The sequence below is a fragment of the Mus pahari genome, chromosome 3, assembly GCF_900095145.1.
Source record: "Mus pahari chromosome 3, PAHARI_EIJ_v1.1, whole genome shotgun sequence".
Taxonomy (NCBI): Eukaryota; Metazoa; Chordata; class Mammalia; order Rodentia; family Muridae; genus Mus; species Mus pahari.
This window is the reverse complement of record NC_034592.1, coordinates 72321387-72337837: the sequence shown is the minus strand read 5'-3', so window position 1 is coordinate 72337837 and position 16451 is coordinate 72321387. Positions and strand designations below refer to the sequence as shown.

At 34.5% G+C, this 16451-nt stretch overlaps 1 protein-coding gene and 1 pseudogene across 1 annotated transcript; both read right to left on the bottom strand.

Annotated features, from left to right (window-relative positions):
- Positions 1 to 6076: 6076 nt before the first annotated feature.
- On the bottom strand, positions 6077 to 6581 carry LOC110317499 (annotated as a pseudogene).
- Positions 6582 to 10166: 3585 nt separating this feature from the next.
- LOC110319077 (olfactory receptor 10AG1-like) lies at positions 10167 to 15919 on the bottom strand. Its single transcript, XM_021194497.1, has 2 exons — positions 15859 to 15919; positions 10167 to 11173 (listed from the first exon to the last, which is right to left on the bottom strand). The coding sequence occupies exons 1-2, from the start codon at positions 15917 to 15919 to the stop codon at positions 10206 to 10208; spliced, it is 1029 nt and encodes a 342-aa protein (XP_021050156.1). The 3' UTR covers positions 10167 to 10205.
- Between the last annotated feature and the right edge of the window lie 532 nt (positions 15920 to 16451).

Sequence of the window (16451 nt, the reverse complement as noted above, 5' to 3'; positions counted from 1 at the left end):
AAAAAAAAAAAACAACCAACCAACCAAACAGACAAACAAAACACTTGTAAGTAGAATTCTTGGCAACTAACATTAGTAGTTGATGGTAGAATCTATGACATAGTTTTCCAGTGCAGAAGTATATTTTCTACTGCAGTAATGTGGAGGGAGTTCTTTGCTGGCCAACTCTCCAAGAATTTCTTATGGAACATTGGCTACTTGTTAGGTTCTTCTTTCTTCCACACTTCTCCACTTTTTTTTTCTTCCAGCCTTTCAATATCTTAACACTAGATATCACAGAAATACTATAGAAAAAGGAAAGAGATCCTTGAATGAAGTGAGGAGTTTGAAAGTGGGTGACATTAATATTGGACTGTTTTCTGGTGATTAGGGAAGTTGATTTCCTTGTAGCTAGTTTGAACTTCAATGTCAGGTTATTTAATTTCTTCTTGTTTCTTTTTTTGCACAGGACTACTTAACAAACTGCAACCAACTACCCACCCATCCTGCCTCTTGGGGATCTAGCATTTATATATCCACTGATTAGTCCCCAGAATTTCAAAAGTGCTAAATTATAGAAGCTATTTACAGCTGGCAATATCACACCCCTGCTAGAGCACAATGCAAGTCATAGTCATCTTCTGTGGAGATCTGAAGCAGTGCCATATCTGACACATGGGATTAAATTATAAATATATTCTTATTACATTTCTGTGATTATTTTTAAAGAAACAAAAATTCACAATTGCTCCTAATAAGAGTAGGATCAGTTTAGCCTCAATATTTTCACCGCTTTTGCAGATACTTCAAACAGTGCAAAAGAGAAGCAAAGAAAAAAATCTCCTTTATTGTGTGCCACATTAAATATTTAAAGGCAAGTTTCAAGGAAAAACATCATGCTGTTTTATGATAATGTTTATATTTAATATATTCAACACCAGAAATTTATATGAGCATGTGTTAATTTTTTTTAAAGATTTACTTATTTATTTCATGTATGAGTATACTGTAGCTTCCTTCAGACACACCAGAAGAGGGTGTCAGATACCATTACAGATGGTTGTGAGCCACCATGTGGTTGCTAGGAATTGAACTCAGGACCTTAGGAAGAGCAGTCAGTGCTCTTAACTGCTGATCCATGTTAATTTTTTTTAAATCTGTTGTGTTTTATAGAATCTTCATATCATTTTTGAATTTATAAAACTACCAACACACAGTTTTTACAAATTAACACTATGCTGAAAACATAGACATAGTCTTTAAAATTATGCAACATTACAGACACATATCCATAACCATCCCAGAACTAAGATTCAGAACTTTTAAAACATCACCAAATGTTCTTTCACACAAATATGGGACATATTTTTTCTCCAGTTTTCACCTAGGGTATCAATATATCAATTATAGTCCACAATCTGTGAGAATGTATAGGTTGAAAATGTACAGTCTTTTGCTTTTCAGGAAGATTCTATCTTACATGTATCAATAACCAGTAATTCATTTTAGAATAATTTATATTGGCTGAGGAATCTTTGCTTATTTGTTTCTATTTCTATCTAATTGAAATTTTGGTTGAGTAGAAGTTCCTGCGCATATAGAGATATTTTTTACATTCATTAAAAATGTATCTAGTAGACATTTCAATTTCTTCCATTATTATTTAGGATTGAATTAGTTATCTGAATGAAGATGTTTTAGTAAAGTCATAATGTTTCCCAATGTGTTTATGTTACTTCACATTTCAGATGCTAGTGAATGAAATTAATTTATTTTTAAATAGTTCAAGAACTGGAAAATTATATATATATATATATATATATATATATATATATATATATAGTCATGTTCACCACTTCTTTTTAATTCCTTCAATTTGTCCCAAACTTTCTATTGTGCTTTTGTGCTTTTGCTACCAAAATCACGTCTTCATAATGATAATGTTCTCTATCTCACTGTCTCTAGTTAGTACCTCCTATATGCAGATGGATGTGAAGGCATCTACTGGGGCATAAGCTTTTGTATTAAGCATGGAGACATGTTAGTTGCTCCCATTCCTTGCTGGATTTTTTTTCTTTAGTAGACAACTTATTTTGATAAACTTGCTCAATAACAAAAATACATGTGAAGAAAATTATGTTCACTTTATACAGTTGTATTAACAATTTGTTTTGAAACTATTAATTGAAAAAAAGTTATAACCAATTAGAAAACAATTCTTAATAAAGTTTTGGATAATATACAGACCTTGACCACAAACTAAAATCTCTCAAGGCAATACAACTAAAATTCTGTGTAGACAATTCTACCTACACAGACCACTTTTTCCTTCATTTATTTTTATCCTTCAAAAATTTTCTAAAAGACAACTTACTTTATTGACTTGTGATTGTAAATTTAATTTTAAAAAGAAGATCAAAGTGGATTGATATAGCAGTTACTATAACCAGAGTAACTGGCGACTAGTAGTCTTTTAATAAAGACAAAGTAAATGCAACATGTTCTTCTCATGAAGCCCATGATGCAAAATAACAGCTAAGAACAGATCCAAAGTTAGTTTCCAACACTTTTTAAGTACCTTTCCTCTAAACCAATAGATTGCCTGTCACCTGGACTATTTATTTCACTGAAGAGATTAAACAGTGACCTTGCATAACCCCACACGAAGAAATCAAAGCTGTAGGCAAAACACAGGAATGTGTTTTGGTCATCTTGAACATTACAAAAGAAAAAAAAAAAGACATCCTTCTCAAACAAAACAGATGCAATAGAAAACAGCTTTGTGAGAGATGGAAAAGGCAGAAACATTACACCCACACACTGACAACACAGAACAGGGATTACATTTGGAAAGAATTGTACTAATGGTTGTTTTTAATGAATTGAAGATTTTTATCTTTACAGGTGTTCAGGCGTGTTTGATAGGAGCTTCCCAAAAACTCAAACTAGTTCAGTCTTGTGCAAATAAAACCTAAAAATAGTTTTCAGCAGATTTTACAGTGATATTCTTAGGCATTATAAGAATGTACACTCTAAGAACAATGTAACAGACAAAATTTGACAAATGATTGCACCATAAAAGTGTTTTATATACATTTTACAAGATATGATTCTTGCTATAAATTAATACTATGATATGTAGTAATCATAGTGACCTTTAAAGCAGCTGCTGCCAGCTGTTTGTCCTTCCACTTACAGGACTTCGATTAAACGGATGAGTCCACTTCAACAACGTTTGGTCTGAGAGAGTTTACAAAGACTGGACTTGACACACTACTCGATGGGGTGGTCTTAATCCTGGGCTAGAGCACTGAGTGGCTAGAGGGGCTTCCCCCATCAGCTCTTCATGCACTGGCCCTCCAAGACAATGATGAAATTAAAGACAATTTAATGGTTTGGTTTATAGATACAAATAAAACCTAAAATTATGTAATCTTATGCAATACCACTGTAAATGAGAGAAGTAAACAGTGGGGAAATTCATAGCAGCTGAGAAACTTTCTCTCCCAATGCTCATGATCCAGTTAAAAATATTTTGAGAAACTATTTACAATAAAATCCATCTTTTTAAAGAGAAAAGCTCTTGGTCATGTCAGTTAATTTGAACTATACTTTGCTAATACTTTGTATCAGTGGTATAATGCCAGCTACCAAACCTTTCCTTCAGAGTGACCCATTTGACTGATCAAAGCCCGATCCCGAATGTCCACAGATCATGTCTAGTGGTGGCATTAGAACTGCCTGGACGGATCAGGTGGTAGAAAGTGCCCTTCCTCCGACTGACTGCAGGCTTCTCACACAGAGGGGTCCACTTCTCCAAGGTTCCTGTATTGTAGAATGTAGGACCCCCTCATGAGGAACTCCCTCAGGTCCTCAGGTCACAGGAGTCAGGGCGTCCTAGAGAAACACAACAGAGATGCCTTCTTGATGTAAACACACGAGGTACTTTAATGGCAGTGCTCTGGGTGGACTTGTATCTCACACAGGAGACAGAGGAAGTCGACCTCGTGGCCTGAAAGCTAGGGGTTTTTATAGGGGGAGGGGGAGGGGCTAGCAAGAATTGGTGCGGTTACCTGTGATTGGCTCATTTAAATGTACACATTTGCAGGATGGTACCTGCAAAGGCAGGAATGCTAGGAGACCTGAGGGGCAGGTTAGCAGAACATTTGGTTCAGTCCCAGGAATGTTCCAACAATGGCCTGCCTGGGCATGCCCAGGCTTGTCTCACTGTGCTCTCCGCCTCAGGCTTCCAAGCTTACAAACAACTATTTCTCTGGACAGAAGTTGCATGAATCCCAGGCCTTAAATTTCATTTCTCTACAGTATGAGCCCAAACACTGCATTTTCATTCACAATTTAATACTGATACAGGTGAATAGCAAACACACTGATAAGGACTGACCCAAGTCTTCCTAGGTCAGATCTGAGCAGGTAGCCCATCTTTGAATATCACCCTGTGAGGAAGAATCGAGTTGCTTAGGAGTCATTCCCCCTTGTATGAAGTACGGGCTATGTGAGACTTGTACTCTGCCCACTAATAGGGATACTTGAATTGCCATTCACTCTAGAGACGACAAACTCAGCTCCACTGCCATGAAACATCCTTGTGACAAGATTCAAAAAGTGTTCTCCAGGAAGAATCGAGGTGTTGACACAGGCATGGGAATGTGGGGAGGAAAGGACTGGGTTTTAAAAGGATTTGTGAGTCAAGAATCAGCTGCACTGCTGTTTCTACTAAAATAAAAAAAGCCCATAAGGCTGTGGGTTTAATGCAGCCTTCAAAGCAAATGAAAGAATATTAGCTTTTCAGCAAACACAGGTGTAAAGCATATAGAGGAAATATTGTATTGCTCAAGAGTTTGGTGAAGATCTACTATTACAGATAAAATGCAATTTTTATAGAAGAGCAGAATTAGTGTTGAAAATAGCCAAAACAGCCAGATATTTGCTAGTGACCTTAATGTTTATGTGAAATTGTATGCCTGAATGTATGCATTGCATTGTTAACATAGCAGTGGAAGAAATGAATGTCTGTACAATAGAAGACAATTGTTATCCAACAGTGTCAGATTCCCCAAATTATAAGGTTTGACATGACCTTACCTTTGCTATCATATACAAATAAGTTAAACCTAGAAAGAATCTTTAACTTAACTTAAAATTGCACCTAGAAAGGTATGGAGTTATTTGTACCTATTACAGAAACCTGTCAAAATCAAGGGCTGCTACAAAGAATGAGGTAAACTGAAGACTCTCTCCACTATGCAGTCTTCAGAAAAATGGCTTTTTTCAATTGAGTTCTAGGTTGCACACTACAGTGTTTTGCTAGCAAGCATTCAGAGTTCTCGTCCAGGAACTATTTGCATGTGTGCATATACAAATGTACACACACATACACACACACACATATATACACTGTATACTGCATCAGCAATATATATATATAAATGTAAGGAAGATTTCCCCCACCCACCCCAAACTTGTTTCTTAGTGTTTTCTTTTTTCTTTTGTACACAGAGATTAGGGAGTTTTAGAATTTTTACATACATTTTAGTAAAAAAGTTTTGATCTATTGGCTTCTTGGTGCAGTAATGCAACAGCAATCCATTGTGGTGCCAAAGGTTCATAACATGACAAGGAAATTGAGAACACTAATATCTTAGGAGGTGAGGTCAGCCCCACACGAACCTCCTGCACTCTTCTGGTCCATCACGATTCATAAATACTAGACTTTTCCCCCCTTTCAAATGAATCATTAGACATTAAAAACAGATAAACAGAGTCACAACGGGCCCCATGATTTCAGTATAAAGCACTCTCCTTCACTAGGTTGCTATCACAGTGCAGACAGACTGCTTGAATATGCTGAGGAGATTTAGTCAATATTGTATTTGGTTATGGAAAAGGCTCTCATTCTTTTTTTAAATCCAAAGTGCATCGTGAGAACAAATCAAAGCAATTTTTCCTTTTCAGCATCAGGTTCATCTAAGCATCTTCCTGTGAGAGGATGCCCAGGTGCCTTCTCTTTGTCCTCCCAACCTCTAAAAATAAAAAATAAAATACAAAAATAAAAAGAGTTAAGCCGTTTAGACATTCGTCAGCCTGGTAAACAGACTTTGCCATCAAACAGAAGTCCTACTATTCTGAAGAAAATCGATAAGACAAAAAGTACATATGATGACCCAACTACTGTGCTGTTGGGTAACTTATAAGGTTGACCTCCGACTTCATTGATGTAAAATCCTTTTGGAAATATTGGGGCAGCCATACAGAAAAGGATCATTCCAGTGAATGCTATCCATCGAGCATATTTTGTAGCTTCTCTTCCAGTGGGAAGCCACCAGCAAACCACATGAGACAGTCAAGGAAATGATTCCCATGATGATAAAAAAAACAGTGTAGTGACCCACTCTAGGGGAAGCCGCGAAGGGATGCAGGTCCAGTCTCTCATCCATGGATTGTCTGACACTGCCACACCAGGCCCACAGTGAGTACTCCCTCCTACTCCCCGTGTTGATCCAGTCCCGGTTGGCTATGCTGGCGATGGGGAAGATATCAGTGGCCAGAAAGAGACATCTTGAGATGATGGTCAGTTTATCCATCGCCCCACACCACTTCCTCCCACCCCACACCGCAGGGCAGGCCTTGGCCTCACTCCTCGCGCCCCATGGGCTGCCAGGCCCTTGGGTCCCCGCGCTGCCACCCTCGGCCCTCGGCCCGCGCCACGCGCTCATGCCCTCCCATGCTGGACTTTTTTAACCTGACTTAATGTTTTTCAGGTTTACACAGATAACAGAGTTCATGATTGCAAATGCCATCTCACATTCTAAAGACAGCATTTCCGACATTCCTTGCCATCCGTCAGCTTTTCCATTCTTCCCATTGCATTTTCTGCCTTGTACTCTGGTTCTTTTGGATAAGATAAATGAAACAAATGTCCCATTTAGAGCTAAGTACCCACAACAACCGATTCTCAAGATTTTGATCAGTTCTTGCTTTAGGAAGACTAGGTTTTATGAATGCTAGAAGCATCCAGACCTAGGCACAGGGATAGTTAGAACACATAAAGAAAAACTCTTGGCTCAGCCCAATCCATGGGGTCATAAAGATTGAGTCCAGCACTCATTCCATCCATTCATCTGAGGAAATAAAAACATTTATATTTACAACCACCCAAAAGGAGCAAAATATCCCAACAACAGGCCTAAGAGTCAGAGACCCAGCATACGTAAAGGAGTCCCATACGAAAATCTAAGCTAAAATCTATAATATATAGTCAGAGGACCTAACAAAAAACTTGGAAGCCTTTGTTTACTTGCATCTTCAATTGCTGTGAGTTCATTTGTCCCTGACTAGTTGATTCTAAGAAGCTTGTTATTCTGGTATTCTCCATACCCTCTGCTCACAAATTCTTCTGCCTTGCTCTGGGGGTACTTGTTGGCTTATGTTGTTGTTCCTCCTATGGGGTTGCAAACTCCTTCAGCTCCTTTGGTCTTTTCTCTAGCTTCTCCTGTCAGCAAGCACTTGTTGGCATCCACAAGAGTGTGTGAGTTTGGGGACTGTATATGAGATGGATCCCCAGCTAGGGTAGTCTCTAGACAGTCTTTCCTTCAGTCTCTGCTCCATACTTTATCTTTGTATCTCCTCCTATGGGTATTTGATTTTTGCTTCTAAGAAGGACTGAATTACCCATACTTTGGTCTTCCTTTTTAATGAGCTTCATTTGTACTGTGAATTGTATCTTGGGTATTCTGAGCTTCTGACCTAATATCCACTTATCACTGAGTGTATATACCATATGTGTTATTTTGTGATTGGGTTACCTTAGTCAGGATGATATTTTCTAGTTCCATCCATTTGCCTAAGAATTTCATGAATTCATTGTTTGTAATAGTTTAGTCATATGTCATTATGTAAATGTACCACATTTTCTTTTTTTATACAATTTTTTTTATTATTTTCTTTATTTACATTTCAAATGCTATCCCAAATGTTCCCTATAGCCCCCCCCCCCGCCCCTGCTCCCCTACCGACCCACTCCTACTACTTGGCCCAGGCCTTCCCTTGTGTANCACATTTTCTGTATCCATTTCTCTGTTGAGGGACATGGTTTCTTTCCAGCTTCTGGCTACTATAAATAAGGTTGATATAGGATTACTACTGTATATTTATAAAGAATTTTGTCTTCTTTTTAAAACATTAATTTACTCCTGAAATATATACTCATGCACAAGTTTTGAATTACTTTTATAAACCCTTGTTGTCCTATTCATAGTCTTGTGTAGGGGATTGTGTGTGGTAGATACAGATGTTTATATGTGTGTGTACAAAGTATCACCTTCAATCATGCTTCATCTCATTGTTTTTATATTTTATTTAAAATAGTTTTTCTAACAAAATATATGTGATAATATTTCTCTCTTTTCTATCCTTCTCATTTTCTTCATATTATTTTCAGTTTCTCCTTAACTCCCATCCCGTGTAGCTCCACTGATTTTATGCCTCTCATAAAAACAAAACAAAACAAAACACATCCAAAACCAAAACACCATAAAAACGAAACAATATCACAAAACAGCCTACCTGAAGGCATAAGAATCAGAGAGTCACACATACACAGAATCAGGAATTTAATAAAAATATTAACCTGAAAAATATATACCAAGATAACACAGTAAAGATGAATACAGACTCTGTACATTCTACCTCACTCCCTGTGAGTTCACTTTGGCCCTCACTCTTTCTAACCTCTCTTTCACAGGGCTTTATCTTGTCTATAATTGAATTAATCATATAGTATTCCTGTCAAAACTGATTTGAATCTTTTCTGGGTTTTATTTGGACAATATTTTGTTTGATACTTTTAAATATTTCAAATCAAAATTTCATTTTGAGTGAAATCTTAGAAGGAAGATTCAGTACAGTGGAAAATGTCATTATTTACCATTCTGGTATATATTATCATGAATGAAGAGAATTAAGTGATATAAATTACCATATGAAATAATTTATGATTAAATTAAAGATAACAGTTCTGAAATATGTAACAGATATGAATCTAGAGCTAATACTTTATATTCTTGAGCAATATTTTAACACAATATGACATTTTTATTACTCAGTATGTATCATGGAGTCTAGGATATAGAAAAAATGTTTCTACCGTAAGAATGTTTATATTTCAGTTGTTGATAAAATTAAGCACAGAGATCTATTGTGAGACAAGTCAAGGTGCAGTTCTTTGACTTTTCTGATTGTTGAATAAAGTAATAAAACTTATCTCTGTCACTGTCTCTGTCTCTGTCAGTCTATGATTTTCTCTTCCCCCCCTCATATATATATATATATATATATATATATATATACATATATGTAAAGATAAAGTGTGTATGCATGTACATATATTAATCTAACATAATTAAAATATAACATTCAAATAATATATTGCATTTACATAGTTTAATTTGAAATATTTGGTACATTGCACTTCTAAACAGATTGCTAAATCAAATACAAAAGTTTTAATAGAAATATAAGAAAGTAAGAGCATGAACAAATACATTTTTGAAAAGACTATGGACTGTAGGAGTACAGAGAAATGGAGAACAAGAGATCAGAGGTCAAGCAAAAAGTGACGTCCATTTTTAACATCAAATTTCTTCTTCTAAAATAAGATATTTGAAACATGATCCCTATGTGTTATAATGGAAATGAAGACCAACCAAATACTCACAAAACAAAAAGGCAGAGTACAAACCTATGCCTACATACAGTAATGTGTGGATAAATATCAAAGGTCAGAGACATATAGCTCCTAACCTATGAAATCAACAATAACATAAACTAGGAAAACAGCAGCCATGTTAAATCAAAAGATAAGAACAGAAGACAGAAAATCCTATGAGGACTAACAAGTTTAGACAAAGCTCATTTTAACAAGTGATCCCAACGTTTGGGGATATGATACAATTAACTGTCTTACACTAAGTTGAACAAGTAACCTAGAAATACAGTAGATAACAATGTGTGCATAGATGGATACGAAAAATAATATATTTACATTGACTTAGTTAATTTTTATATCAAGTATAACCAATATGATCAAATCTGTAAAAGAGTGTCTCTTAAACAATGTACTTTGTTATTCAAATACTCAATAAATGACTTTATGCATTAAGATTTGCAGCACAAAGCTTGAACTTTCAATTGTATGCACCTGTATTTTTCTATTTTAAGTTTTCCCACCATATCAGTAACTTACTGTGTAATTTTCTTAGTGCCATCATAATATCTTTGTTCCTCAGAGTGTATATAATAGGATTCAAAGCTGGGATCAAAACGGTGTAGAAAAGAGACAGCAGCTTCCCCATTCCTTCTGACTGACTTTGTTTGGGCTGTAAGTAGGTAATGCTTGCTGTTCCATAAAACAAGACTACAACTATCAGGTGGGANGAGCAGGTGGAAAAAGCCTTGGCCATCCCTTTGGCTGAAGACAGTTTCATAATGTTGCANATAATTTTGATGTAGGAGATAATGATTAGCAGAAATGGAACCATAACAAACACCACTGCAACAACATACACTGCAACTGTATTCATAAAGGTGTCACCACAAGCGAGCTTGAGAAGTGGGGGGATGTCACAAAAGAAGTGATCTATTCTGTTAGAAGCACAAAAGTGAAGAGAGAATATCTGGTAGGTCTGCCCAATTTCTACTGGAATCCCACTGATCCAGGAGACAGCTACCAGCTGTAAACACACCTTATTCTTCATAAGTAAAGTATATTGTAGAGGATGGCAGATAGCCACATAACGATCATAGGCCATANCTGCTAGCAAGAGGCACTCTGTGCCTCCCAACATNAGGACNAAATACATTTGTGTTGCACAGGCAAACACAGAAATGTTNCCTTTTAGGGTATATAGATCCATAAGCATTCTTGGGATAGTAGCTGTTACATAACAGATTTCCAAAAAGGAAAAGTTGCTAAGGAAAAAATACATAGGAGTCTGGAGAGTAGGGTCAGTTTTTGCTAACACTATNATAATGCTGTTGCACAANAGAATNGTCANATACATGANCAAAAATATCATAAANAGCANCCACNGCAAATTAGGAACATTAGAAAATCCAAGAAGAATAAATTCCATCAGTGTGGAGGCATTCAATTTTTCTTGTTTGAATAGATCTTCATCTGCAGAAGTGGTAAATTTGAAATAGATAATTTAATTGCATTTTGAAAAAATTTAATTCTTAAAATAACTGAATCAGATGCATGTGTGCCACATGATATGCTAAGTCCCCATTCACATAACTCAGATTCTTATAAAAGTTGACACTTCAAAAATCAATGAACATTTTGTTTAAATCAATTTAACACATAAATATATTTCACTGAAGAATGTATTATGATATAATATATATATATATATATATATATATATTGTAATTTACTAGTGTATATTATGGACAAACATTATTTACCACTGAGAGATGATTGTGTTACATCATTTTCATACATTTTCTGTGTTTGTGATATTTTTTTACCATTCTGTCTTCTCTTCCACAAAGAATTTTACCTTGCAAGTCTTTTTAACTGCTCATTCAAAATGAGTTTTTAAGTCTTCATTTTAATATTTCAATGATAGTTAATATTCTGAAGATGTTATTTTCTGATTAAAAGATCATTTATTATGATGCTACTTTTTACCTTTTTATTCTCAATTATGTCAAATATGGAAACCTTAGCTTCAGCACACTGCTCAACAAACTTTTCCACTAACAGCTCTTATCCATGGTATGAAAATTTTAGTCCAGGCAGGACATACAACAGAGGGTTATAGAACTTTTCTGTTCAAAGAGACTTATGTTTATTTGACAGTTACGTAAAAAACAAATAAAATATTTGTTATATAATTAACTTTATGTCAGTTAACATTCGCTGTTTTATAATATATTTTTGTGTTTTTCTTCATGTGAATTTGTTCTCTATAATTTTTCTCTAAAATTCTGAAAACTTCTAGTATATATTCCTTTATTAGTAATAGATTTAAGACAATGTCAAACACAATAGTTGCACTATTAATGTCACTACTATTATTTGAAATAAGAAATTTAAATTTACAATTAAGAAATTGAATAAATACAAGTAACCATACTAAGTAATTATNTAACTGCTCATTCAAAATGAGTTTTTAAGTCTTCATTTTAATATTTCAATGATAGTTAATATTCTGAAGATGTTATTTTCTGATTAAAAGATCATTTATTATGATGCTACTTTTTACCTTTTTATTCTCAATTATGTCAAATATGGAAACCTTAGCTTCAGCACACTGCTCAACAAACTTTTCCACTAACAGCTCTTATCCATGGTATGAAAATTTTAGTCCAGGCAGGACATACAACAGAGGGTTATAGAACTTTTCTGTTCAAAGAGACTTATGTTTATTTGACAGTTACGTAAAAAACAAATAAAATATTTGTTATATAATTAACTTTATGTCAGTTAACATTCGCTGTTTTATAATATATTTTTGTGTTTTTCTTCATGTGAATTTGTTCTCTATAATTTTTCTCTAAAATTCTGAAAACTTCTAGTATATATTCCTTTATTAGTAATAGATTTAAGACAATGTCAAACACAATAGTTGCACTATTAATGTCACTACTATTATTTGAAATAAGAAATTTAAATTTACAATTAAGAAATTGAATAAATACAAGTAACCATACTAAGTAATTATGTATGTTAAGATGATATCCTCATGATTTAAGGTTTTTTTGTTTCATCATTTTTGATGTTCAAATTGAAAAGTATTCTAAATAATACCCCTTAGCAACACAATTAAATATTACCTTCATAGAACTTCATCAAGTTGCTTATGAAAATACAAATGGCTTTTAGCCTGTGACTTAACAAACCATCCTCAGGAATACACTCCCCCAACAAAAAGTAATCCCTGGCTTTGTGCACTTAGTACTACTAAAGTAGAAATATACTACCCCTGGGGACTACCTTGGCTCATGTGTCAATGTAATTTTTAGTAGACACTCAGATGGTAATTGTTCTGGCCTTATTTTAGAACCAGGACTTCTAAATGGACACATTACTATCTGTCATCAATCCTTGTTGACATAGAAGGCTCTCCCTTTCTAGAGAGTTCCTCTGAAAGTGAAATAATATTTAATTACTTAGGTTTACTTATTAGAAGGTGATGCACTATTTCAGTCTGTAACACTTGAGGATTGCAGTGGCATGACATCGTTTCATTTATGATTCTCCTGACTCAAAGTCAAGACACCTTGTCCTAAAGGACATTGATCCATGTATTCTGCCCTACACACTGAGCTCTCTGTCTTCCATATTTAGAGGAACATAAACCATTTTCAGAAGCAGAATTTATAATACTTTTTTTTTTTTTTTTTTTTGCTTTGGTTTTTTTCGAGACAGGGTTTCTCTGTGTATTCCTGGCTGTCCTGGAACTCACTGTGTAGACCAGGCTGGCCTCGAACTCAGAAATCTGCCTGCCTCTGCCTCCTAAGTGCTGGGATTAAAGGCGTGCGCCACCACGCCTGGCTCAGAATTTATAATCCTAAATTGACTTTTAAAAATATAAGTATAAACACCAGTGTAGTCTTTAACAAAATTATTAGACATTTTTAGGTGTTTATGGATCACAACTTAAACACAACATAATCACTTGGCAATTGTCTCATGGGAGTAGTAACATTTTTTTTTCATTCATCCTGCTTACATTTTTATCGTTGTTTGAGAGTACTTTAATGAAATCTCATTGTCTTTATTTTCTGAATCCTGCTTTGTTTTACAACAAAATGCTTGCCAAATACTATACCTCCATACATGTTTTATCCAAGTATGAATTCTGGTTTATTCTATATTATCACAAAATTACCAACTAAATATTTTGCGATTCACTTATTTATCACAGTACTATTAATTATCCCAGGAACTAAAATGTTGGATTGCCTATGCCAATTATTGTCAATCAAATAACTTATCCTACAGTTACAATGTAGTACCGTTGTGAGGTCAATAGTTAAGAATTTGGGTTCTACCTTTTCCTAGACAATAATCATCATCACATAGTAAGAGTTGAAAAGCAGCAACGTCATATGAAAATACAAAGGGTTCTTGTACATATATGTTTGGATGCTTACCTGCATTATGTGTTACTGCATAATGTGTGTGTGTGTGTGTGTGCGTGTGAAGGCAAGAGTTATATGGTTAGAACTTTAAAGAGTCTGTTCTCTCCTTCCTCTTGTTAAGGAAAGGTCTTTTCTTTCTGCTGCTTCAGGGTATACTTCCGGTTAGCTGACCAGTGAATATCAAGTTCTTCTCTTTGCCTCCCATCTCAGTGTAGGAATGCTAGGATTACAGAGGCACATCACTGATTCTAGTTATTCTAAAGGCTCAGGGAATCAAACCCAAGATATTAGGCTTATAAGGCAAGCACTTGCCATTTGAAATGTAAATAAAGAAAATATCTAATTTAAAAAAAATGAAAGAAATGAAGAACTATAAAAGGAGGCAGGGGGATTCTCCTAACTTCTATATTTTACCCTGAAACTCATGTGAAATCCTAAGGATGAACGTGAGGAACTTGAGAGAGTCTCAGAACTGGCTCACTTCTCTTTCAGTTAAGACCACATTTAATAAATTACTTTTCCTGCATTAAAAAAAAAAAAACACACTTGTAAGGGTAATTCTTGACAACTAATATTAGTAGTTGCTGCTAGAGTCTATGAGAAAGTTTTCCAGTGCAGAAGTATATATTCTACTGCAGTAACATGGAGGCAGTTCATTGCTGGCCAACTCTCGCAGAATTTCTTATGGAACTTTGGCTACTTGTTAGGTTCTTCTTTCTTCCACGCTTCTCCACTTTTTTTTTTCTTCCTTTCAACATCTTACCAATAGATAGCACAGAAATACTACAGAGGAAAGGAAAGAGATCCTTGAATAAAGTCATGAGTTTGAAAGGGGTGACATTAATATTACACTGTTTTCTGCTGATTAGGGAAGTTAATTTCCTCATAGCTAGTTTGAAATTCAATGTCAGGTTATTTAATTTCTTCGTTTCTTTTTGCACAGAACTACTTGACAAACTGCAAACAACAGTAACCAAAAACCACTACCCATCCTGCCTCTTGGAGATCTAGCATTTATATATCCACTGATTAGTCCCCAGAATTTCAAAAGTGCTAAATTATAGAAACTATTTACAGCTGGCAGTATCACACCCCTGCTAGAGCACAAGGCAAGTCATTGTCACCTGCAGTAGAGATCTGAATCAGTTCCATATCTGACATATAGGATTAAATTATAAATATATTCTTATTATATTTCTGTGATTATTTTTAAAGAAATAAAAATTCACAATTGTTCCTACTAAGGGTAGTGTCAGTTATAGCCTCAATCTTTTAACTACCTTTGCAGATACTTTAAACTGTGGAAAAGAGAAGCAAAACAAAAAATCACCTTTATTGTGTGCCACATTAAATATTTAAAGGCAAGTTTCAAAGAAAATTTCATGCTGTTTTATGATAATGTTTATATTTAATATATTTAACACCAGAAATTTATATGAGCATGTGTTAATTTTTTTTAAAGATTTACTTATTTATTTCATGTATATGTGTATACTGTAGCTTCCTTCAGACACACCAAAAGAGGGTGTCAGATACCATTACAGATGGTTGTGAGCCACCATATGGTTGCTAGGAATTGAACTCAGGATCTTAGGAAGAGCAGTTAGTGCTCTTAACCACTGAGCCAATGTCAAATTATTATTTTTTTTAATCTGTTAAGTTTTATAGAATCTTCATATAATTTGAAAATTTATAAAACTACCAACACACAGTTTTTACAAATTAACTCTATGCTTAAAACATAGACATATTCTTTAAAATTATGCAACATTAGAGACTCATATCCATAACCTTCCAGAACTAAGATTAAGAACTTTTAAAACACCAACAAATGTTCTTTCACACAAGTATTGGACATATTTTTTTCTCCAGTTTTCACCTAGGGTATCAATTATAATCCACAATCTGTCAGAATGTATAGGTTGAAAATGTACAGTCTTTTGCTTAGTATGAAGATTCTATCATACATATATCAATAACCAGTAATTCATTTTAGAATAAATTATATTGGCTGAGGAATCTTTGCTTTTTTGTTTTTATTCCTATCGTATTGAAAATTTGGTTGACTCGAAGTTCCTGTGTGTATAGAGATATTTTTTACAGTCATTAAAAATATATATAGTAGACATTTCAATTTCTTCCGAGTTTTATTTATGATTGGAATGGTTATAAGAATGAAGACTTTTTAGTAAAGTCATAATGTTTCCCAAAGTGTTTATGCTACTTCACATTACAGATGCTAGTGAATGAAATTTATTTATCTTTAAATAGTTTAAGTACTGGGAAATTTTATTCATATATAT